The sequence below is a fragment of the Pinus tabuliformis genome, chromosome 8 (genome assembly GCF_031772625.1).
Source record: "Pinus tabuliformis cultivar Carrire ecotype Pingquan chromosome 8, CPIR1, whole genome shotgun sequence".
NCBI classification, from domain to species: Eukaryota; Viridiplantae; Streptophyta; class Pinopsida; order Pinales; family Pinaceae; genus Pinus; species Pinus tabuliformis.
In genome coordinates, this window is record NC_142294.1 from 2069126335 (window position 1) to 2069153926 (window position 27592).

General features: G+C 36.9%; 1 protein-coding gene across 1 annotated transcript; it reads left to right on the forward strand.

The window, feature by feature from the left end:
* Positions 1-1617: 1617 nt before the first annotated feature.
* On the forward strand, positions 1618-26229 carry LOC149244776 (peroxidase 16-like). The gene is made up of 4 exons (XM_089368073.1): positions 1618-1851; positions 2067-2261; positions 2835-3000; positions 25670-26229. The coding sequence occupies exons 1-4, from the start codon at positions 1618-1620 to the stop codon at positions 26074-26076; spliced, it is 1002 nt and encodes a 333-aa protein (XP_089224199.1). The 3' UTR covers positions 26077-26229.
* Positions 26230-27592: the final 1363 nt, after the last annotated feature.

The following is a 27592-nucleotide window of genomic DNA, read 5'->3' on the forward strand; positions in this document are numbered from 1 at the left end:
TGCCATTCTATAGGATATCAATAATATTTAAAATATCATTACATCTAAATTAAAGAAAGGTTGTGGTATGAAAAAAATAGAAAATAAAAGGAAGCTAAGATACTACAAGAACATTGTGAGACCTCATCTAGAAAATCAAAAGTATCTCTTAGTTGTAACTAACACAAAGAAGAAAATGAGCGTTGGTAAAATTTGAATAAACTCCCATGATCTACATAGTGAAACTGCACATTGGACGCTTTCTAAAACACCATGGAATGGAATAATATGTCATTTTCTTGATATTAAGAGGGTTGAAGATGAATGATTCTTTCTCATACATTGAATTTTTTTATAGTGAAACTAAATTTCAATTTCAAAATATCTATTATAGTACCAACCTTCCTAACCTCTTTAAATCATCAAAACTATGAGATCTTGGAATGTTTCTCTTTAAATCATCAAAATTATGTGATCTTGGAATGTTTCTGTTTAAATCATCAAAACTATGTGATCTTGGAATGTTTCTCTTAATGTTTTTTTAGAAGAACAATATAATTTTAAAGAAAACCTCTTACCATTTTTAAGATTCTATAAGAATTCTAATTATGTGGATATGAATGCTTATTTTGAAAAAAAGCTTCCAAGGTTTAATTTAATTATCAACAATTATTAGGTGGATAGTAAGGATTCAACCTCCACAAAATATTCTTGAAATATTCTTAATAGTATTCACAAATCAAAGATTAAGATTTATCCAAAGGTATTATGCTCTTTCCACCCTTTTAATTAAATTGATTAATTTAAAAAATGTCATATCAACAATTGTCATATGAAATGAATTATGATTTTATAGACATGTGGTATTGACCTATTTAGACATTAAGAATCTCAATGAGAAAGTGAGAGATCATATATTATTATTTTTTATAAATAATAATAATAAATATATAATGTAATTAATTTTTAATAATTTTTTAAATCTTAATAATGTGAAATATGTCATGAAATAAGTGATTTGAAGTTTATCAATGTCCATTAACATTTAGTAATCAAATAATTTATATAATTAATAATATTAATAAAAATTAATCATTATTATAAAAAAATTTAAAAAAATCAACAAATGTATTTTCATATATATAATTTTAATTTTTATGCTTTAAATGTGACAAAAAATCGCATTGTCACCTAGATTATTAAGACTGATAATAAGCTGTGAATATGGAAACTGACTCCTTGTATCGGGTAAAGGAATTTGGATTGAGAATATTTAAATCTTAAAGGATTCCCCTTATTTTGAAGCAATCTAGATTACCGAGAATGAGACTAAGCTGCGCATACGTAGAACCTGAGTCCTTGTAATGGGGAAAAGAATTTGGATTGAGAATAATTCAAGGGATAAAAGAATTTGGATTGAGAATAATTCCAGGGATATAGAAAGGCAATAGGGCGCCTGGCCGATTTGCATGCACATTTGGCGTTTTTTTGGGTTGATTTAGTCCCATTTCTGCGATCCACTCTCTAACCAAATCATTCATTGATTATGGTCTTCATTGGAATACAGTAGGCCAGAGGGTGTTTATATTTTGGGTTTTCAGGTAAGAGTTTCTGGAATATTATTGAGTACCGTGAATCATGGTTACAAAGAAATATGGCAGGAAGACATTGGAATGTGCTGGAATTGTCATTTGGGTATTGTTTGGACTGTGTGTAAGCAAAGGATCAGCTCAGCTTAGTGAGAATTTTTATGCAGAAACCTGTCCCAATGTTGAATCTATTGTAAGAAATGTTGTTTCTCAAAAGTTTGCGGAGACCACTATCACAGTCCCTGGAACACTGAGGCTCTTTTTCCATGACTGCTTCGTTGAGGTAAGAGACACATATATATAAATACGTTCATGTTTTTGTTTGAAATTGAAATTGAAGTTGAAATTTTTGTTCTTCCATCTTTTACCCATTGTTGATCCTAGAATATTAGTATTATTAATATCTGGGCTCATATATATTGTTGAACACTGTCAATTATGATGATGGATGTTTGCATTGAGGTCAAATGGTCTGATTTTACGTTTGGGTTTGCACAGGGATGTGATGCCTCTGTGATTATTCAGTCTACTCCAGACAACACAGCTGAGAAAGATTATTCAGACAACTTGTCACTTGCTGGTGATGGATTTGATACTGTAAATAAGGCCAAGGAAGCTGTAGAAAAAGTGTGCCCCAACACAGTGTCTTGTGCTGATATCCTAACCATGGCTACCAGAGATGTTGTAGCATTGGTAAGTGATTTGCATCACAGGGCTAAGGTGCTCACCTTCTTTTTAATGAGAACATGGGAAATTAATGGGTTTTCAGTCCAAAGTAAGTAGGATGACTATGGCCAAAACCATAAGTAGTTTATCCATATAGCTGAAATGGATTTTGATGCAAAGGCACTCACTTTGACATAAAACAAAAAATGGAAAGGGAATCTGATGAAATGACTAATACGTAATAAAGTTAAAAAACAAAATATTTGAAATTTTCACTTCAGATATAAAGATAATTAGTTCTAAAGATGAGTAAAACCTATCAAAGTTCATCAAATATTTCCTTGTATCTAAATTTGGAAGGAAAATGATTTTTGGTGCACTATAACGATGGAAAATGAGGAAATTTCATATACCTGTGAGACCTTCCAAACCACCGAAAAATGAGGTTGCCCAGATAATTTGAGGCATTGGCCTAAGGATTTACTTCATGCAAATTTTCCATTATTGCAAATCTGAAAATTGTAATCATAGCATTGGGATTTAGATGATCCTATTACATTTATGTATTGACTAATGTTACTCTATTCTCCTGTTTTGCAGGCTGGAGGTCCACAATTTAATGTGGAATTAGGGCGGCGAGATGGAAGGGTATCGCTAGTCTCAAGAGTCCCAGGGAATCTGCCAGATCGTAAATTCAATCTCGACCAACTGAACGCTTTATTTACGAGGAAGGGATTGAGTCAGACAGACATGATAGCTCTTTATGGTAATTAACTGCAATTTTTATTTTTCTATTTCCCTAGTAAGTCTTAATGTGTCATTCCCAATAGTTTTATTGCGATGTTGTTGTTGTTGTTAAAGGTCGTATGAGAATCTTTATTGAGCAAGTAATCCAATTTAGTACAACTATTTAATTCGTAAACATATAAAACTATACTTATTTTACACTGATTAGAACTTATAATAAAAAAAAAAAAGGTAAAAAGACATGCTATTTATCATTAATCCCATAATGATCTGATGCCTTTTGTGAACTCCTGCACTCTCTATATGACATTAATCCCATTTGTAAAAGGACATGTTACTTATCATTAAGCTAATAATGATTTGATGTCTTTTATGAACTCGTACACTCGCTATATGACCTTAAGCCCATTTCTCCAATAAATTCCAAAAATAAATTGGGCAGATTAGTAGGCAGATGGGAAAAGATTACAAAAATAGTGAAATGAAATGAAATTCAAAATGATTTTATTGGTTTTGAAAAGGTTTTTGTAAAATCTTGCCCGATTTCTTTCAAGGATTATAGGCCTATTTTTTTTGGTGTAATATCACATACAAAATGATTTCTAAAATTATAGTTAATCATTTAAAGGGGAAGCTCTCTGATTTCATATCAGAGGAAAATTTTGGTTTTTTAAAGAATAGGTTGATTCAAGACCTCGTTGCAATGGCACAAGAATGCATACATTCAATTAAATCCCACAAAAAGGAGGCTATTGTTCTTAAGCTAGATTGCCATAAAGCATACGATAGTGTTGATTGGGTGTTCCTTAAGTTGATCCTACATAAAATTGAATTATCTATTGGCATTGTGGACTGGATTATGTCTTGTGTCTTGATGGTATGTTATGATGTTTTGATTAATGGAGTTTCGTCTCATTTCTTCAGGGCTCATAGGGGGTCGAGACTGGGTTTTGCACTTTCTCCTCTTCTGTTTCTATTTGTCATTGGTGGTTTGAGTAGAAAAGTTTCCATGGCTAAGATCTACAATAGATTTGTTGGTCTTCAGACTACTAAGAAGCTAATTATTATTCATCTTATGTTTATTGATGATGTACTCATCTTTGGACAAGTATCCATTTCCCAATGGAAAGGACTCTTGCTCATTATCACAAAATTCGGGGATGCTTTTGGTCTCTTCCTGAATGGCACAAAATCACTGCTCATCCACGCCTCTAATCAAAAAAAGATCATTCCAAAATTTCTTACTTCTTTGATGTTGGTATTGCGCCTCTTGATGAAGGATTCACCTATCTCAGATACAAATTAAAGTCAAATTGTTACTGAATTTCTGATTAGAAATGGATAATTGATAAATTTGAGGGAAAGTTAACAAATTGGACATACAAGTGACTATCATCAGGGGGAAGGATAATCCTCATTCAACCTATATTGTAGAACATTGCGATATATTGAATTGAACTATTCTTATTTCCTAAATTGGTTATACAAAAGATCAATGCTATTGTCGCCATGTTCTTATGGTTCGGGGAAAGGGAAGGTTAAAATATTTACTTGTTAGGCCTAAGTGACATTACTAGACCAATTGACCATGGCGGTTGGGGCTTAAAAGATTTAAACATCTTCGACTAGGCTCTGTTATCAAGATTTTCTCAAGAGCTATTTACAACACAAATATTTGGCAATCTATTATTAAGTCTAAATACATGAAAAATCATCCTTTTATAGAATGGTATCTTCTTCATAAGCCAAATTATGGAACAAATAAATGATTTACATTCACTTCTTAAGTGGAAATTAAGGGCCTTGCGGGGTTGGGCTTTGCAAGTGAGAATGCTATGATATGGGACAAATATATTAAGCATTTACAATGGGTAGGGATTCCAATCAAACATGTTAACGACATACTTATATAGAATGCTATTCTTAGTCATGGAAATATTGTTGTAGTGGAGTTGTATCATAGGATCTCTCAATCCCTTATGGGGAATGATACTATATGTAATTTTCAGATTGTATGATCTTGAAACATGCCATTGAAAATCACAATGTTTAGCTAGTTGATTTAAAGGAATAGAATCCTCACATGGGTGAACCTGTGTGGAAGAGGAATCATTGCCCTTGGTTGTTGCTATTTGTTCAAAGGTGCATTGGAGGATACATTTCATTTACTCATAAAATGTCCCTTTCCCATTGCTACATGAAATTGGGTTCTTCTTTGTCTTAATTTTCATATGAGGTGGTGTTATAGGTCGATGGATGAATCTAGTGATCAATGATTGAGTCAAATTTGGGAATATAAGACCGCCCCCTTTATTTATTATCTAGGGCATTTGGGATCACTGATTGAGTAAAATTGGGGAATATAAGACGCCCCCCTTATTTATTATCTAGGGCATTTGGAAGGGAATAAACATTGTTTTTTTAAGGTAATGTTGACAAGTGGAAGAGAATTTTTTAACTACTCGGAATTACTTGTGAATGTATTAGGTATTATTTACAATGTAATTCATTTCATCAAGTAATTACGCTTCAAAAATTGGATGAACAGTAAGGAGAAAGAAGAGATCATAATGCATAATAACAACAGACACCACAATTAGGTCAAATACTAGGGCCAAACCCCACAAGGGGGAAAACCCAACCAAATATTTCTTAGGGAGATCCTTCAACAATACATAAAGACAAAGAGAATACTAACACAAGAAGCATTCTACAATTGCGAAGTCTCCAGATGCCCCCCTTATTTATTATCTAGGGCATTTGGAAGGGAATAAACATTGTTTTTTTTAAGGTAATGTTGACAAGTGGAAGAGAATTTTTTAACTACTCGGAATTACTTGTGAATGTATTAGGTATTATTTACAATTTAATTCATTTCATCAAGTAATTACGCTTCAAAAATTGGACGAACAGTAAGGAGAAAGAAGAGATCATAATGCATAATAACAACAGACACCACAATTAGGTCAAAGACTAGGGCCAAACCCCACAAGGGGGACAACCCAACCAAATATTTCTTAGGAAGATCCTTCAACAATACATAAAGACAAAGAGTATACTAACACAAGAAGCATTCCACAATTGCGAAGTCTCCACAACTAAATGTCCAACAAAGATCACCAAGGAGAGGTTGATCCTCTCATCATATCATAGAAGACAATAAGATTAGAACTCATATCTTACATCCATACTTTATATCATTGTAATGATAAGAAGATCTCAGACAATAGACTTCAGATCACAATGATAATAAGCATATCTTGAATACTAGACTTCAGATCTCAATGACAATATGCAAATATTGAGTACGAGACTTCAGATCTCAATGATAATAAGTACATCTCAAATACCGAACTTCATATCTTGGTGATAATAATCAGATCTTGAATAACATAATTCAGATCTAAATGATGATAAATAGATCTCAAATACCATACTTCATATCTTGATGATAATAAACATATCTTGAATACCAGACTTCATATTTCGATGATAATAAGAAGATCTCGAATAGCATATGTCAAATCTCAATGATAATAAGTAGTTATTGAAACTCTTACTTCATATCATAAGTATAATGAGCATATCTCAAACCTCTGGATTCAAATCATAAGTATAATGAATAGATCTTGAACCTCTAACTTCAAATCATAAGTATAATTAGTAGATATCAAACCTTTGACTCCAGATCATAAGTATAATGAGTAGATCTCCAACCAATGACTTAAAATCACAAGTATAATGAAAAAATCTTGAACCTTTGACTTCATATCATAAGTATAATGAGAAAATCTCAAACCTTTGACTTTAGATCATAAGTATAATGTGCATATCTCTAACCTCTGACTTCAAATCATAAGTATATTGAGCATATCTACAAATCTTAGATCACTTCACATAGGAGAGCTAATGAGTAAGGTATGTGTGTTACAATAGCATACAAAGGAGAGTGAATTAATATCTATATATAGCTATCATGTGATCCAAATGAACACTTGTGGAGCCACTTGAAAATATAATTAAAATAATAATTTTTATCTTTCCAAAAACACATTTTGACCAAATGAAAAGCATGAAGAACATGCTAGAAACAATAATAACTTTTTCCTCTCAAGTATAATGATAATTATGAAGACCGACCATAGCTACACTTTCTTCAATACTCACTCTTAGCGAGGGAGGTATTCATAATCATAGTCAAGAGGTCATACAAGTTGAAAAGGTTCTATAAGAAAAGATCATGATTAGATCAATTTCATCAGAGGATTACCAACATCACCACCCAATACCAAATCACCATGGTACTCTTCATGCATACTCTCCCTAAGAGATATCAAACAACTAGAGTCTCATAACCATGGTACCATCATATAAATCAATTAGCTAGTACTGCAAAACTAGAGTATTGTATTATCCATGCATGGTAAAAATAATAAGCTCTTTAGAGCTAGATGCTAGGAGGATCCTATCAAACCCGATAGCCTCTAACTCCTTTCTCCTATCCAGGTCATAGTACTTGGCTTAGGGACTACAAACCTATCTAGGTGATAGTAGAAGACTTGAGAGAATGGTTATTTTCCTTTAGGTTACTAGAGATAATGCCAATTACAAGAAATGTCCACCTTCCTATCCAGGACAATGTATTGACACCGAGATGTTAATCCCTATACAAGTCAAATACATGACTCAGGAATATGACCATATTTCTATACAAGTCAGTGTGATTGACACAGGGATGTTAAACCCTATACATGTCAAAGCATGAGGCACAAAAAGATGCTCACAAGACCATTCTCCCCATAAAGATCAATGTACAAGACTCAGGCAAAAAACCATATATAGGTCATAGTACATGACACAGGGAGAACGAGTATCCATAATGTTGATCAATCCATCAAACCACTCTTCCTATACATGTCACATTGACACAGGGACTACAACCCTATATAGGTTAGCGTGACACAGGAAGAATAACATGATCTAAGAATATCACTGCTCCCTCTCAAATAGAGAGGAAACCTCCACACGTCCAAATTATCTCTAAAATACACAAACATTCCTTTGGGGAGAGGTTTTTAGATATTTTATCATGAGTGGAGATATACTAGATCTTACTACTCCTTTCTGCACCATGTCACGAATGTAGTGATACCGGGTACCATCATGCTTTTACTTTCCATGATACGCTTGATTCTTATACAGTTTCACATAATATCACTATGGCATAAAAAATTAGGTCAAACAAATCGAAAATAAATTTTTGAAGCCAATTTGCTTCATGAGTCACTATGCATGCTACTATACATCTTGAATTAGCAAAATATTGTTACATAGAAGATTGATTTATGATCATTATAGGAAAGCCCAAACAAACTCCGATTATTCATTTCTCATCATCAATACTTCAAGCATAGTCAGAGAATCCTAGAATTTGGATCTTACAATCGACAACATACTTCAAGAAACAATCAATAATACCATGCATCTAAGCACGTGATTTTCTATAGCCAAAAGATCATGCTTGGGTCCCAATATTGACCAAGACCATTAATGAAATAATTAGCTTCCTAAACATAACATAGAATGAAATTCTTTCCTCTTCCTCATGTTCGTTACCATGAGAGTTCTCATGGGATTGCATTCCAACTATCCAAACTTCCGCATGGTATTGATAACATCCTTCCCTTGCCCAAGGGAAACTTCATCAGGATTCTTCCAGATTACATGTCCTAGGAAGTAATGTACTAACCCAAGGTCCTTCATATCCAATTTAGTAACCAACTCTTTCTTTCAATGAGGAAAGAAGTCTTCAAAACCTATCAAAAGTAGGTCATCCATATAAGGAAGCAAAATCACAAGCTCATTCTTTACAACCTTGACATAAAAGTTGGAGCCAACTTCACTGAACCTTGTTAAATAAGAATTAAATAATTTGATGAACCAATCAGTAAATTTCATCAATTTAGCAATGGAGCTTCTTTAGGTTCCTCATCATGGAGATGTTCATGGATATACAGTCCACCAGGTAGAACCAATATTATACATCCAACTCTTAAAAGATTATGTCATGACCTCATAGAAGGCTCATTTGGATAAAAAAAAATTGTTTATTCATACGGGACTTCAATCCAACTAATATTGTATTCTCTCTTTGAATACATTGCTCATCAATCATGTTCTTCCATTGATTGTCATTACCTTAACAATATTATATTCCTTCTCCCCCTTGATCTTGGTTTTTCTTCATCAAAATATTTTCTTTCAACAATGTAATACCCCACCCCACATTTACCCACTTTAACTTGCTCACTAGAGTAAACATGAGATGAGAGTTACTATGCATGACTTGATTTCCACGATGAACTTATGGAAAATGGGATCCACATGTCCAGAACTAAACTAAAAACAATCAGTGACACATAATCACACGGTTATCAACCTAACTTGACCCAACACTATTTCGTTTTAGTTTTATTTCCTTAAATTTAACGCAAATTAATTTTGGTTGTTTTTAACATCCTAAAATTCTAAGGCTATTTTGAGGGCCCAAACGACATTTTTAGGGGAAACAAAGAGACTCGAAAAGTTCCAAAATTTGTCTCACATATTACTTTTTTGGCCTACTTGTGGATATCCTTGAAATGAGGTATTATGGTTATCCAAATGGAGATTGTATGCCAAAGTTACGACCTCATGAAGTTGGTGGTATAGATTATTCATTTATACAAACACTTTGTGACTATGGTAGCTATAGGTGATGAATGCATAGTTTGTTCACCTTTTTCATTAGCTCATCAGATATTCATCAAAAAGCCCTGTTTCCCTATCACACTAGTTGCAATAAAACACATATTAACATGGGCATTCATATAAATCAACCATGAGCCATAAAACCATAAATTAGATTTACATCAAAATCACATCATATAATAATAAATATACCATGCATGTAACCAACATTTAACTGGAATGAAGCCATGAAAAACTAGTCATATAAACAACAACATATCATAACTTATTCTCATTAATAGTCAATAAAGAATAGCACATATTAACATATGCATAGTACCAACCAAGTTAGAGACTTCCACATACCACCCGACCATAGAATAGGGTGAACCAATTCTTTCTTTCCACCCAATCACCCCCATCCTATATTCCAAGCTTGAATGTGGCGATTACAAGGGATAAAATAAAGCATAACCAAATAGAGAATATAGAGGTTAAATCACCTCCACCCTCAAGCCACAGTGATCTCACATAACTGGTCTAGAGATCACCAAAACCAACATAAGTTTGGATGCTGTTAGGGTCTTATAATTTATAGGATCAATTAATGATTAACTGTTGATTTTTTTTTATATGACATATTGTAAATAATGTTTCATTCTATAAATTATTTCCAAGAAAGAGAAAAGAAAAAGAAAAAAAGGGATACAAAAGAAATATGTGTGTGTGTGTGGAAAGAAATGAAAGAATAAAAAAAAATGAAAGAAAAATGAAAATACCCCAATAAGTGAGAAAATTTAAATGCCACTGCATTTCAAAAAATAAAAAATAATGCATGAGAAATACCTTTAGAATGATGTGCAACTAGTTAAAATGCCACATTAGAGCTAGATAAGTAGGATTAGTTGGTTTAATCAAACCATTTAAGTGTGATTAGACTTGGTAAATAAAGTTAGATAAGTTAAGGGTAAACATTTGACTGCACAGTTTAATCGTGGTTAAAATAGTTAAATAAAGATAAATATTGGAGCACACAGTCTAATCGTGCTCAAAATAGTGTTAATTAAGTTATTATATTAGTTAATCGCATTGTATAGACCGCGATTAGAATGTTAATAAAAAAAAAATTGGATACGACAACTTTTGTCGTTTGTAATAAACTCTACACAAAATTGGAAGGCCACCCACCCAAATCAACAGTGGGCAATGAGTTCAGACCTCCCTGCTCCTCCTATGGTTAACTAAGGGGGGGGGGGGGGGGGGGGGGGGGGTCCCAAAAGTAGTTTCCTCACTCACCGCCTTTGCAACGTGTCACACCCTGGCCCATTTAAGACCCCCCCCCCCCCCCCCCCCCCCCCCCCGCCTAAAACCATTTACCCCACCCCACCCCTCCCCTCCGAAATCCTCCTTTACACTTTCCCATCTGTTATGACCATTGATCATCGCACTCCCGCTCCACTCCCCTTTCGCCAAGTGGTGCCTTCCATCCCCACCTCACTCCTATACGATGCTGCCATATGGTGCTCCCCACTTTGCTCCTCTCCCATCACAGTCACATTCTTTCCTGCTCCATGTCAACTCACCCTTGCCACATGGTACCTCTGTGCACCCGTTATCCAACCATTCCAGGCATACCCGTTCCCACGATAATGGACCCGCTCCCATTTAAACAACTAAATCACAACATGAAGATATTTTTTCTTATAAAATAAGCCAAAGCCTGTTCATTTGCCCTTCCTTTCACTGTTTCGAGACATTTGTAATTAGAGCATGTTCTAATACCCTGTCAAGAGACAGAGCCTATTACAACATCCAATCCTCGAACCGTCCTACCACTATGACCATTCAACAAATGAATTACCTATGTACGCCCATCCACTAGTCTTCGACCAATCTATTCCCGGGTAATTCCAAATTTTCCTTTTCATTTTGTCCAGTATGGCTTCTAAAGGAAAAACTAAGGTTACAGAGGAAAACCCCCTTCTACCCCCTGTAATTGATTTGGATCATCAACCCCTAGTAGACCAAGAATATAAAATCATTGAAAACAATTGTGAGTTCGACCTTTATGAACTCCACAACTGGTTAAAACATAAATTCATTGACCTCAGTGATGAATTGGGCTCGTGGGACTCCTCCCTACCCCAATTCATTTTCCCTCAAACCTACCACTTCCCTAAGTTTGTTTCATGGTTCCAATTTTGATATATTCATAGTCATAGGACAATTTTGGCCTAAAATAATGACATCCTTTTCACAATCACCTTTGAATCCATCTTCCAAATGCCCCAAATTTCAAAACTCTGCACCTCTGAAACCTTTTACAATAGATTTCCTCATGGAATTCTACAAGAACATCACCTTCCCTAACAAAGAAAATATTTTTGAAAAATTTCTCCTTGAGGATGCTCAATTGCGTAAGAAAAATCCTTCCTATTCATCCTCCATGTTCCTTGAGATGACAAAACCGATTATCTCCATTATTTAATGTTTATTGGGCTATCAATACAATCAGTGGATTGATGAGGCCATCATATGTTCTTTGTCAGTTTTTTCAACAGTTGAGAAACCCTCCATCATCTTCAACTATAACGATTTTCTAACAGATGCAATTCATGAGAAGTTCCTGATTCTTTTTATACAGAGGACCTTCAAGTATGCTTCAGTCCTAGTCTATTTATTTTTATACCATCAGGTAGACAGGTTTCAGTTTCCCTTACAGAAATTGGATGAGCAAGGGAATGCTCAATGAGTAATTCATTGGACTTCCTTGTTAAGGAAGGATTCCAATGAATTTACCTTCACTGAGTATGTTGATAAATTATTATATACAATATCTTGCCTATTAAACAATAATATTGAGCCAAGGATAGGGCCTGAAATCAAATGATTTCTTCATCTGAGTGAGCAGACCAAAACAGATGACTGGTACTTGTACCATAATTACACAGAAATCAAGGTCTATGGGTGTGAATTTCCACCTTACAGGTTGCCAAAGTTTGTCCCAATGAGAATTTTCTCATTAGAGTACATCAGACAGATGATTAACATGGACGAGCTACATTTTGTGGCAGCAAAGAAGAAATCCCAATTTAAGATTAAAACACAGGTGGGCCCTTTCATCTGTAATACCAGGGCAGCAAATAAAGAAGTAGACATCCTCCTAAAGAAAATGAACTTCAAAATCAGCTTCACCTGGTCATATGACCCCTTGGGAGTGATTTCAAAGCTAAGAGTAGAACATAAGACTACTCCCTACATTCATACTCCCAGGCCAGAGATTGAAAAATACATGAACCAGGATCAATGGCTAGAAAACACTTTGTAGGAGGAAGAAGAGCAGGTTATATCAAAAACTACTGTATAGACTCCTACACCATAGGAGAAGCAGGACAAGAGGCCAAGGGAAGACCTTTCCCCTTCAGTCATAGAAATCCAGGGAAAGGAGTTCAAAATTTACAAGAAGAGACAAAAGACCAGTCAAATAGAAGAATCCTTTCAAGAGGAAAATGTACAGTCCACTATTATTTTGATAGGCCCCCATACTTCTACCAGGAATGAAGATATTTTTGTAGGATCTCCATCCTCTTTGGCCTCCCAAGAGCCACTAGATACCTCTCAGTCAGGGGAATTGGTTCATGACCAAGTTGAACCAAATATATTTTCCAAGTATAGAGAAATTAAAAAGAAGAATGAGATGCTAAAAGCTACAACTTATACACAGTTTTGGAAGCACACAACATCCTCACAGCATAGGCTACTCTCTACCTTTGACATAAAGAAAGGGAAAATAAAGATAGCCTTCCTACAAGCTGAGGTCCCTTTCCCAAAAACTCTAGAAGATTACAAGAAATCAATATTTTCCTTCAATACTGATCAAATTCATCCAATTGATCAAATAGACTTACATAAGAAAATAGGGGAGATGTTGTACTCAACCTTGACAACTTTAGCAATGACAGCTTCTAGGCTACAAGCTTTAGTCAACAACATTCAGCCACAAGTCAAATTAGAGAATATTTCTTCTCTAGCTAAAGACACAAAAATCAAGTCTTTAGAAGATCTACTAATTAAAATGGGATATGATGCCACCAATGTGAATGCTACAGACGAAATTACTAGAAGGAAGAATGCTAACATTGCAGCACTCAAGAAGCAGCTCAAGCTTTCCTCCATAGAAGACCCACAAACTAATGAAGTTGGATAGTTAGAGAAGGAAAAGGAAGACATGTTCATAACTATTATAGAACAAAGTGGACAAATCAAAGGAATGGAGGTTGAGATAGAGAAATTGTTAAAGGAAAGAGAACAATTAATGCATTTGGCAGCCATTCCACTCACATCAATTCCTATTGCATCTACATCAACTGTAGGGGCATCCACTTCAACATCCATCACATTTGAGGCACAATCTACAGATTCTTCAGAAGAACTAATCAAAGCAATGGATGACCTATCAATTAGAGGACAGGAAATTGAGAAGCTGAAAACTCAGCTAAATAATCTCCAAGAGCAGAAGTTGAAAATTGGCAGTGCATACCTAGCAGAGCTGCAAAAGACTCATAAATTAACTCTAAAAATTGAATAGGTGGAGAATTATTCTGCAATGGCACACACACTTGCACAGGAAAAAGAAAGTATTTGGATAAAAATAAATGAGGCCATGAATGAAATATGGCCCTCTATTGAGATCATTGTTTAGCATGAGGAATTAGTACAGAGATCTAAAGGAGTCATTGAAGAGGTGAAAGAAGATTTAGGATAGAAGTCGGGTGAATTCACTGCTCTAATCACGATTCTAAATTCAAGGACAAAAGTGGAATTAGAAGAGTATGAAATTGTAGATAGGACAAAGACAATTATTGAGGTGAGAAGGGTCCTTACAAAAAGGAACCTTATGCTTCATTTGGAAAACAAGTGCCACAACTTAGAGTCTAGCATTCATAAGTTCCATAGGAAATTCAATGTGTTAAATCTAAAGGGGTTGCCAGGTTTGATAGAAATTGGAGAGAAGTTGATCAGGTGAGATGATTATCGGAAGAAGTTTTATACCATAGCCAGGGATAAGTCATAGTTTTCCACGATCAAAGGAAGCTTTATAAGAAAAGTCTTCATGGAAGCTTTGGATTTTGATTTTCTTAGCAAACATGAGATAAAACACTTATTCATTGTCAAGGCTACTTTTCAAAAGTACACCGAGGTGGATGAAACCTATAGGAAGCTTGTTAAATTCTCCACTCCAGATGAAGATAGATGGGACAAATTGTGCCAGTTACTTGGGTAAAACAATTTTTTGCCTTCGATAGCAAAGCATCATTTTTTTGAGGCCGAGTCATCACCAGCAATCCTCGAAGATAGTGCTAGAGGACTACAACATTTTTAGTTTCCTATACTTCTATTCTAATTTTGTAATCTATTTTTGGATATTTTGTAAAAATCTTGATATTTCCAATCAATATTTTTTTGATAGTTTTTGTATAATTACTTGTTGTAGTAGCTACAACACCCTCTAAAATTTTCCTTAGCTTCATTTTGGAGCCTCCCTACAAACCACCCTCAGTAGCATGTCTTACATTGTCAAGCACATAGACTTCAGTTGTTTCATAGAGTCTTGTTAGCCTTTGTATACAAGTTTGTTCCACCTACTTCATAGGTTGCTTTCCAAACTTAGTGTAAGTTGTTGTTTGAGCAGATCCCTCTAGGAATTGCGCAATTCTCGAGGGGAACCAACCTTCCCTCCAGAAATTGTGCAAAACTAGTTGGACACCCAGCTAGGCTCCAGAATTGATTTATTATTCCTAATAGTCTTCCTCTCAAAAACTGCGTAATTCATCCCATGACGGCTACCCAGCTAAGAAGTTGCACAATTCTGGGCAGTAGTCACTTGTTGCTCCCAAAAATTGTGCAATCCCTTTGGGACAACCAGCCCAGCAACTAGCAGAAATTGTGTAATTTAGCAGGTAGCCTGTTGGGCTCAGAAATTGTGCAATGTAGTCAGACATGCTTCCTTGAGAAACTTGTGTAGTCTAACCCAGGACATCTGCACAGCTCAGAAATTGCACAATGAAGTTAGACATGCTTCCTTGAGAAAATTGTGAGTCTGACCCAGGACAACTGCTCAGCCCAGAAATTGTGCAATCCTAGGAGACAATCACTTGTTCCTCCCAGAAATTTCACAATCCCTCTTGGACAACCAGCTCTACTCAGCCCAGGAACAATGCAGATTTTCATCCCAGGCTCACAGACTGATGCATGTGCCTTCAGGTTGAACGGTTCCCTCTGGGACTGAGTAAAACTGATTTGCATGCATGGACTACTTTTCCCAAGACAAAATGCAAAGGAATCCCTAGATTTAGGGATCCATTTTTACCAGCTGGAGGTTACATGCAAGGATCATTTCAAAAACCTGCCGCCAATTGTCTCTTTTCCTAGATTTGTGGCATGTGCGTCATAACCTCAATTTTATCAAAACTTATCAACCGCACACTGCAAATCTCATTCCTCGCATAGATCTTACAGCTTTGACATCCCACATCACATCTAAGACTCGTTGGCACATTCATCTCAGTTGTTTCACAGTAAGCCCCGCTTCTCATGTCTTGCACTATGTTTCTGTCACTTTTTGTGTTTTGGCTTGTGTGAGTGTTGTCTTCTTGATTTCAGTGAGTGCTTACTATTGTTTTGATGTATGTTAGTTTGTAGGAGCACCATTTCAGTTTTTGTTCGCATACCACTATTGTCGCATGCATGACACCATTTTTGCACCGACGATCGTCGTTGAGGCAACTCGCTTCACACACATGCATGCTTTCCCATTTTTTGAATCCGAAACTTACTAATTGCATGCATAATCATTCACTCTTGTTTTCACTCATCTTATTATGCATTCGAACTTCTCATGTTTTCAGTGACCCGTTGGCTGGTCTGGGCTGCCTTGGCCCAGACTGTGCCTTGCCCGACTATCACTGCGCATTTCCGGAAGCAAAGGCTCTTCCTTCCCTCCATAAATTGTGCAAGTCTGGACCAACACTAATCTCTAAACTTGCATTACACAATTCTTGGAGGCAGTGTCCCGCTGGCCCCAAAAACTACGTAATGCAGTTTGCTGGTTGCATGTCACTGCTGACTGAAATTGTGCATTGTGCAATTTTAGTCCTTAGTAGGCTAGGCTGGATTGTCCATTGCAGAATTCCAGTAGTCAGTTAGCCTCCCGACATCCCGGACCGTGCCTCATGCAGTCTTGGTAGTCAGTCCCCCAGCTTCCTGGTGAAAATGGAACAATCTTCACAAACAGTCACACATGTATGTTGCATGTCAGTCCTCCAGTTTGTTTTGGTTTTCGAATGACAAATTTCTTGTCGTGAGTGATGCTATGTCTCTAGGTATCAGAGGTGTTCGTCTGCCTCTCAAGAGCATAGGTACAATGGCTTCCATGAGAGCAGAGTTGAAGACATCATTCAGAGCACACTTGGGGATGCAGTCGAGCAAGTGTCTATGAACTTACCTATCCATGAAGACATCAAGTTGTTCCTAGACAAGGATATCAAGATGAATGGAAATGACATCATATTGGGAAACAACATTAGGAGCAACAAAAGGTAGCACACCTGCACATGACGAATGTGAGAGGAAGGTTGTTGAAAACATAGAGGCAGAGCAAAGCTGCAAGTTCAAAGCAGATCCACTCATGATGAAAACAACTTTGGAGATTGAGGCTATGAGGTGACGATGCGACATGAAGATTGCGTGAAGGTAGAGAGAGAAATAGAGAAGGAGTTGCATGTGTTGAAGCAAAAACTCAAGGAAGAACAGGAGCTGCACAGATGAGAGAATGAGTTGCAGCAGGAACAGGTATAGCAGGGGGCACAACATGCACAAATGGATGAAATTGCGCTCGTACAAGTTATAGATCCATCCCAGCAGCTGGCACGAAGAAAACAAGGTGAGTGGTGTTGTTAATTGCATGCAAGGGAATTCAACAGCATGCATTTCATTGCGCACACGCATGAGATCCCACCCATTTGACACACTCACCAAGGTGAAGACAAGAAGCAAGTCTGATTGGAGCCAAATATGTATTCTGACAAGTTGATGCGCACGACCACCAGCACATGCTTGGAGATCAGTGTAGACACTATGAAACAACATGTTGCCAGTCTGGTCACACCTAGGATGACCATGCGCATGCTATCAGACAAGTTGGACGGAGAAGTCATATCAGTGTACTCAGATGCAACAGAGGCAAGAGTTTGATTTTAGCATGATATCACCATTGAGTGCATGGACATCAACACGAACGACAAAGCTTGGCATTAGTTCGCCACCATCAACCATCACAAGGATGTCAAAGATTTGGTCTCACCACAATAGTCCAAGTGTTAGTGATGTCTTGCATGGCTTTCTCAAGCCATTTTTTCTCACATGGGTACATGTGCAGATTGTATGTAACGTCTTGTCAAGTGGAAGTTCAAGTGTCGATAGTTGAATGTAAGAATCATAGAGTAGTTGAAGAGTCATGAGGGTAGATGAGCAGTCACAAAAGGGAATTCCAAGGGTCACCTTGCCCTTTGATATTTATAGTACCTCATAACTCATTGTAGATGCTTTTGGTCACCCAAGCTTCTCATAGGAGTATCTTAGAGAAAGCTTGGACAATATTGTAACGAGCCTGACTTCTCCACTGTGCAGAGCTAGTATAACTCTTTGGAGGAGTAGGCGATAGTGACTGTAACATTCCACTCTTGGAAATAGTGGTTTGTCATGGTTGTACTATATGACTGGAATTTTCACTTCTTAATATAATAGAGCCAACACATTTCATGCATATGTTGTATTGTATTTTAGCTATCTTGTCTACTCTAAATGATATATGTATCTATTTTCTTGCGCATGCATGTATGACTATTTTCTCTATATGTATGTATGAATCTTACTGAAATGTGTTGTTGGTTTAACCATCACTTTGGATTGCTAGCTTACTTGCCTTCCAGTTTGTGATGCATCTTTGCTCATGTGTTCCCTTGTTAACTTCATGCTTTCACAGGTTTGTAAGGGGTGCACTCACCTCACCCTCCGTGTGTTAGAACTGTTCATGCACCTTCCTTGAGTTGTTGCTTATGTCACACCCTTGCTACCAACAAGGACATGTCACTTGCCTCTACTTGCAACTGTGTTCAAGGCGATACTGCACGACCCACTGTTGGGACTCCTATGCCAAACGGTCTGAGGTCTAGTTGGGATTTCTTACCTGGGAGATCCCCTGACATGTTGGTGGGTCTGGCATTGTCAACATTTTGGTGCCAGAAGGAGGGCTAGATGACATGTTGAGTCCTCACATCTGTTTTGAATCTCTGCATATCTATCATGACTAAGTACATAGTTTCTTTTCCAGAGTGTATGCCTTATGGAAATGACTTCATTATCTCGGAGAAGCTCTCAGATAACATGTCACATAAAGCATACGATGGTGGAGGCTACATAGCCTTGGTTAGGCACGTGGTTGGTGTTGTAGGCTCATGTGATTCTTTGAAGAATACATGACCTACGTGTTGTTCGTCTACACGCTCCAAGGGAACCTAATGCACTGGTGTGCCACGCTACCTGAAATATCTATTCATTATCTTTCTAATTTGGTCGCAGAGATAGACCATGCTTTAAATCTCTTTAACCATAAAGCACTCAACAAAGAAATTCTGGAATTACAAAAAGTACCCGATGAATCTGTTGAACAATTTCACACACGCTTTTGTAATATTGCATACCAATTTCCCAAAGATGAAATTAATTGGGAATTTCTCGATGGAAGATTTGAGTATCTTCTTCACATATCTGAAAATCAGCAATTATTGAAATCATCTGAACCCCACTCAACACACTTCGATGATGGAGCTGCACAATCACATGCATACACAATTGTTGCCACAAGTGATATTCCACCTTCACCTCATCAAACAACTCCACCACCATAGGGTTACGTGGGAGATGATGCACACACATTTGTTGAACTGTCATATCCTCCCATGCCACTTGCTCTTTATATCTGTGTAGATTTGGATTGCAAGTTTGTTGGTTGTCACGTGGATTCATTTCCTCAACCTACATCCCTCTGTTCTATTGATCCTCCAGATTGTATTGTCTTGTGTTCTTCCATTCCAAACTCCTCACCTATTGTGAACGAGGATCAACCTGTTGACGGAGTTAGTGTTGTGCAGCCAACTTGTGCCATCATTCATGATGAGTATGTGCAAGAATCTAAAGAAGAACTCGCGGTGAAGGATGACTCCCTTCCAACCATGCCTCATCCACTTTATCCTAACATACATTGTGATTCTGCCACTATTGATTTCCCCTATGAAAACTCATTTTTGGTTCTTTCTACTTCCAATCGTTCACAGGACACATTAGATGTTAGTCTGTCATTACATTGTGGAGAGGACACATCTTCCTACAAAAATCCATTCAATCTGTTATCTGTCATTTCTGAAAACACAGAGGGTGAACATCCATGCTTCTCATCTACCCCTCTGCACGATTCATAAAATCATGAGGATGCCGACGAACATCCTGGATTTTCTTATGTTGGTTTTCGTGATCTCTCTACTTCTTCATTCGATCTCAATGTTCATTCACTCGTTGTTCATCTGTCTAAATGACTGGTATACGATGATCTATATGTCGACAAAGTCAAAATCCCGTAGACTGTCGAGGCACTTCAGCCCAAGTTAATGGTTATGTCAGGTCCTTGTTGTCCCGAGGTTGGTTTCGCTTCTGATTAGAAAATTGTTGAAACATGCAAGGCTCCTCATCACTCTCTTCTTTGCAGTTAAGATCAATATAACACTCAAATTTCACTTCCTCTGCTCAAACTACACGATCCCATCGCTCATGCATTAGAGGAATCTTACACAAGAAACACACTTGCACAATGTAAGTGGTTTACCTTTCTCACATTTTCTTGCATGTCATAGTCAAGAGAATGCATACACTCAACATCTGCACGTAGTGTAGCACAACACCATGGCAAGTCCACAGAGTGCATGTCATGCGCTTTCACTCATTTTTGTTCTGTGGACGCTTGTAAGCTCACAGTGTGTTTTTCTTCATCGTTATATCTTTCATGTTTGCTAGTTTTCACAACTGTGTTGTTCGCAAACCATGCCAGCGACTGCATTGGAAGTATCACTTCACGTGAGATGACCCATGCATTATTAGCTTAGGAGTAGGAGTAGTATTTTCTTTGAGTTGTTTGCTTGCATGCATGTTTGCTTATTTCTTTGTGTGTTTTCTTGCTTGCTTGTTTGTTTGCTTACTCGCTTTTCATACACATTTGCTTCTGCTTCTTGCTTTTCATTTCGTTTTCTTTGCTTATTTTTGTTCATAGGTTATTTTTGTATGGATCGTGTGTGACTCTTGAAACAAGCCTGGGTAAAGTACAAGAGGACTTGTACAACTATTAACATTTGGTTATTTGTTGTCCACTCTCTCATGAAGAACTTGTTACTTTCAGTCCATGATACATTAATGGAAAATACATACTGTTTGAAGTGAACCTTGGTGAAAACACAATTCTTGTGTGTGAACTAGTATCACCTACTCTAGTCGGTTGTTTTTTGGGTTAATCCTTGTCCGCTCAGTCAAGTAGAGTAAGATGACGGGTAAAACCTTAACAAGAACGTCAGAGGTATATATAAACTACTTCTCTGAAGGAACAACCTCTTCTGCTCTCAATAAGTTGGGATCCCTCTTCTGCCTCTGAAATGAATAAGTTCTATGCACAGTTACCAAAAATGAAAAATGAAAAATGAAAATGTGAAAAAAAATTCGAAAAAATGAAAAATGAATAAGGTGAAATAAGAGAAAGGCTTCCTGCGCCGAGAGGTGATGCAAGTAACTCCACTAGTGTACTAACCAAGCTTGCTGGCAGTGAAGCGATGCTTGTGTTCTTGCGTGACTTTGACGGGGTAGTGTCCAGGCCTGCTGGTAGTGGAGCAACACCAGAGATGAAACTTAAACTCTGATGACCAATACGCTTGTCAACCAATATACCCCTCATCCCCATTCAAAACAACTGTGATGTCTTGTCTTGGAATGTGTGTCGACTGACCAAGATCTTGGCAAATGCTACACCTTACAATCAATCAAGTCTGGAAACCAAGATGAATAGAGAACTGAACAATACTTCCAAAGTTGTTTGACTTGATTTTCACGAACAAGGTCCATTCAAAGAGCTAGAGTTCTACCACCGTGTCTCCAAGTGTTGTAGCAGCTACAAGCACCCTCCAAAAATTTTCCTTATCTTTGTTTTGGAGGCTCCCTACCAACCATCCTCAACAACATGTCTTGCATCATCAAGGACATAGGCTTAAGCTATTTCATAGAGTCTTGTCAGCCTGTGTATACAATTTTGTTCCACCTCCTTCATTGGCTACTTTCCACACTTACTATCAATTACTTGTTGAGCAACTCCCTCTGGGAATTGCGCAATTCTAGAGGGGAACCAGCCTTCCCTCCAAAAATTGCACAAACCTAGCTAGACACCTAGCTAGGCTCCAGAATTGCGTAATTATTCCTGACAATATTCCTCTCAAAAATTGCGTAATTCATCCCATGGTAGCTACTCATCTCAGAAATTGCGCAATTCTAGGTAGAAGGCACTTTCTGCTCCCAGAAATTGTGCAATCCCTTTGGGACAGGCAACCCAACAGCTAGCAAAAATTGTGCAATTCAGTCATGTAGCCTACTGGGCTCAGAAATTTCACAATGTAGTCAGACAGGCTTCCTTGAGAAAATTACGCAGTCTGAGGTAGGACAGCTGCTCAGCTCAGAAATTGCGCAATGAAGTCAGACATGCTTCCTTGAGAAAATTGAGAAGTCTGACCTAGGATAGCTGCTGAGCCCAGAAATTGCACAATCCTGGGAGACAATCACCTATTCCTCCCAGAAATTGTGCAATCCCTCTGGGAAAACTAGATCTGCTCAGCCCAGGAACCACACAGATTTTCATCCCAGGAACAATGCATATTTTCGTCCCAGGCTCACAGACTGATGCATGTGACTTTAGGTTGAATGATTCCCTTCGGTATTGAGAAAAATTGATTTGCATGCATGGACTGCTTTTTCCAAGGCAGCATGCAAAGGCATCCCTAGATTTAGGGATCTATTTTTAGCAGTTGGAGGTTACATGCAAGAATCATTTCAAAAACCTCCCGCCAATTGTCGCTTTTCATATATTTGCGGCATACGCATCATAACCTCGATTTTATCAAAACTTATGAACCAAACACTACAAATCTCATTCCTTGCATCAATCTTGCAGCTCTGACATCCCACATCACATATAGGACCCATTGGCACATTCAGCTCAGCGGTTTCGGGGTAAGCCTGCTTCGCATATCTTACATTGCGATTCTGTCAATTTTTATGTTTCGGCTTATGTGAGTGTTGTCTAGTTGATTTTAGTGAGTGCTTGGTATTGTTTTGATGTATGTTAGCTTGTAGAAGCATTGTTTCAGTTTTCGTTCGCATCTCATTGTTGTCGCATGCATGACACTGTTTTTGCACCGACAGTCGTTGTTGCAGCGACTCGCTTCACACACATGCATGCTTTCCCATTTTTTGAATCCCGCACTTACTAATTTCATGCATAATCATTCACTCTTGTTTTCACTCATCTCATCGTGCATTCAGACTTCTCATGATTTTAGTCACCCGTTAGTCGGTCTGGGGTGCCTTGGATCGGACCGTGCCTTGCCTGGCTAGCACTATGCATTTCCAAAAGAGAAGGCTCTGCCTTCCCTCTAGAAATTGTGCAAGTCTGGCCAAACACTAACCTCTATAATTACATTGCATAATTCTTGGAGACAGTGTCCTGCGGGCCCCAAAAACTGCGCAATGCAGTTTTTTGGTTGCATGTCACTACTGACTGAAATTGTGCATTGCGCAATTTTAGTCCTTAGTAGGCCAAAACTTGCGCAATTTTAGTCACAGTTTCATCCGTTTGTGCATGTTGCGCCCCCTGTTGTACCTGTACCTGCTGCAAGTCATTCTCTCATCTATGAAGCTCTTATTCTTCCTTGAGTTGTTGAATCATCACATGCAACTTCTTCTCTATTTCTCTCTCTGCCTTTGTGCGATATTATGTCATGCTGTCACCTCATAGTATCAAATTCCAAAGTTGTTTTCGCCATGAGTGGATCTGCTTTAACTTGCAGCTTTGCTCTGCCTCTATGTTTTCAACAACCTTCCTCTTGCATTTGTCATGTGCAGGTGTGATGCCTTCTACTACTGTTGATGGTGTTTCTCTCTGTGATCTCATTTCGATTCATCTTGATATCCTTATCCATGAACAACTTGATGTCTTCATGGATAGGCAAGTTCATAGACACTTTCTCGACTACATCCCCGAGTGTGCTCTGAACGGTTTCTTTGACTCTGCTCTCATGGAATCCATTGTACCTGTGTTGCTAAGACGCAGAGGAACACCTATGATACCTGGAGACATAGCAACACTCACGACAAGAAATTTTTTAGTCGGAAACCAAAACAAACTAGAGGACTGACATGCAACATCCATGTGTGACTGTTTGTGAAGATTGTTCAATTTTCACCGGGAGGCTAGGAGATTGACTGCCAAAACTTGCGCAATTTTAGTCCGGAATGTGCCTTGCGCAAATTATATGAATAGTAAGGAGAAAGAAGAAAGAAGACATTATGAAGTCATTATACTTCATAAATTAGATGAATAGTAAGGAGAAAGAAGACATCATAGTGCACAATAACAAGAGACACCAGAATTAGGTCAAAGACTAAGGTAAAATCCCATAAGGGGGTAAACTCAACCAAATCTTTCTTAGAGAGATCCTTCAACAATACATCAAGACAAAGATTATATTGACCCAAGAAGGCCTCCACTTGTGCTAAGTCTCTACAACTAAATGTCCAACAAAGATCACCAAGGAGAGGTTGACCCTCTCATCATATCACAAAAGACAGTGAAGTTATAACTCAAATCTAAGCTCAGATCTTAGACCTAGACTTCATATCACTATAATAATAAGTAGATCTCGAATACTAGACTTGATATCTCAATGATAATAAGAATATTTCGAAACTCTAACTTTAGATCATAAGTATAATGGCAGATCTCAGACCTCTCACTTCAAATCATAAGTATAATGAATAGATCTCGAATCTCTAACTTTAAATCATAAGTATGATGAGCATATCTTGCACCTCTTCCTTCAGATCATAAGTATAATGAGCAGATCTCTCACCTTTGACTTCAAATTATAAGTGTAATGAACAAATCTCGAACCTCTAATCAAATCTCGAACCTCTAACTTCAAATCATATGTATAATGAACGAATCTTGGGTCTCGAACCTCTGACTCGAACCTCTAACTTCAGATTAAGAGTATAATGAGCAAATCTATAAATCTCAGATCACTTCACATAAGAGAACAGATGAGTAAGGTATGTGTGTTCCAATAGCATACAAAGGAGAGTAAATTAACCTCTCTATATAACTATCATGTGATCCAAATGAGAGAATTTCAAGGCAAGCCAACTAGCTACCCTATAATAGAACTTAGCACTTGTGCAACCACTTGAAAATACAATTAAAATGATAATTTTCATATACGATTGTTTTACTGTTTTTTGCGAGATGCACATGGATACCATGGTTTTATAATTGTATAGTTCTGAAAAATTCATTCTGTTGCATGCAGAAATAGGTAGTTTGTTTTTTGAATATGCTTTAAAAACAGTACATTTCATGGGCTTACCTGGATAATTTGAACATTGATCAATGTAATGGTTTTTCATTTTTTATAGAGAATCCATCAATTTTTCTTTCATGAGAATAAAAGGTTTTGTAAACTTCCTTGCTCTACCATAATGTTATCAAAATCCACTCATATCTATGGTGTCACTAACTTTCGTTTTTGGTCATTTTACAGGAGCGCACACCGTGGCATTTGCTCACTGCGACAGATTCGCAGATAGAATCTACAATTTCAGTAGTGAGAGTTCTGTGGACCCAAGTCTGAACCCTGAATTTGCCAGGCAACTCCAAGAATCGTGCCCTAGAAACGTGGATCCGACCATTCTCGTCAACATGGATCCCATAACGCCCAATACATTCGATAATGCATATTACCAGGGTCTGCAATCCGGGAAGGGACTCTTAACCTCTGATGCAGTTCTATTCACAGACACACGCTCACGGGGCACAGTGAACACATTTGCACAGAGTCGAGCCGCGTTTAATAAAGCTTTCGTGAACGCCATCATTAAATTGGGTCGAGTAGATGTTAAGACGGGAACAGAGGGGGAGATCAGACTGGATTGCACCCGCATTAATTGATCCCATACAACCCTGCATTGCATTCAACTTCTTCTTCTTCTTATTGATTTTCATTGAGTTTGGATCTCTCTTTGGAGCATTCATTCAATGGCATATCTGCAACGGATTTGGATTAAATAAAAGAATTGGGCAATGAGCATTTCTCTGTAAAAATTTTATATTTCAGTTTGAATGTTCCATTTCAAGTTGTATGTTGCATAATAATCTGAATCAAGTTGTAGATTGTATAGCAGTCTGAATCTTATATATTGTTTTCGTAAATTCTGCCGGGCAGGAAAGCTCATCTCTTGCACATGAGCTTAGGAACAAAAACATCGAGAGATAAAACTACCAGGCAATTGACTTTGGCTCACATTTGTTTCGATGACTTAATTGTAGAAAATCTGAAATCTGCAATAGAAAGTGAATAACTTAGCGCACAAACCAAGTCTATAACGTGTATTCGAACCAAAAAGACCCATGGAACAAGCCGGAAAGCAATGTAACTTCAGCATCCCAATTTGTTCAAAAATTCATATGTTGCAGATTTATTGTTCTCCCAGTGTAACCCGGTGAAATGGTATTACTACGTTCTGTGTTTTATTTGATTTTGCTATTTCAAGTAAGCAATTTAACGAAGAAAGTAATCAAAGAAATTTCTCAACCTGGCAGGTAACAGTAAATTTCAAACTTTTGATTCTATTTCCAGTGATGTGAGTATAAGCATTACTCTAACATTTCCACTTAAACACAGTTGGATAATTGAAACTAACGTTGGTAATCTAACTTAATCCAAAACTTATAAACACAATGGGAGAATTGAACCTAATTATAGTTATAGTAATTTAAGTTAATCTAAAACTTATAAATAATGGTAAAATTCCAATGAATATCATTACTTAATTTAAAACTTATCGACAATAGTAAATTTCCAAATTATTACCATTACTTAATCCAAAACTTATAAACAAACTATTATCATTATTTAATTCAAAACTTATAAACAATGGTAAACTTCCAAACATTATCATTATTTTAGCAGTAGACAGTTGGTACCCTATTCCAAAAATAACAAGTAGTCTACCTAATAGATTCCCATTAATGTGAATATAACAATTACTCCAACAAAAATAAAAAAATCATTTTTTTTCTAATTTCCATTTAACATTAAAATTTGGATGTAAAAATAATGACTTAACTGAAAGTTAATACCCTATTCCCAAATGGCAAGTAATCTACATAATAAATTCCCAATGGCAAGTAATCTACATAATAAATTCCCATTTATATGAATATAACAATTACTCCAACAAAAATGAAAAACATCAATTAGTTTCTAATTTCCATTTCCACATTTTAAAATTACACAATCTACTTAATAAATTCTCATTTATATAAATATGATAATTACTCCAAAAAAAAATGAAAAACATCAATTAGTTTCCAGTTTCCATTTCCACATTAAAAATTCTGATGTAAAAACAATGGCTCTGACAATAATGTTAAGAAACTGAAACTATTCTCTTTCTCCCATGAA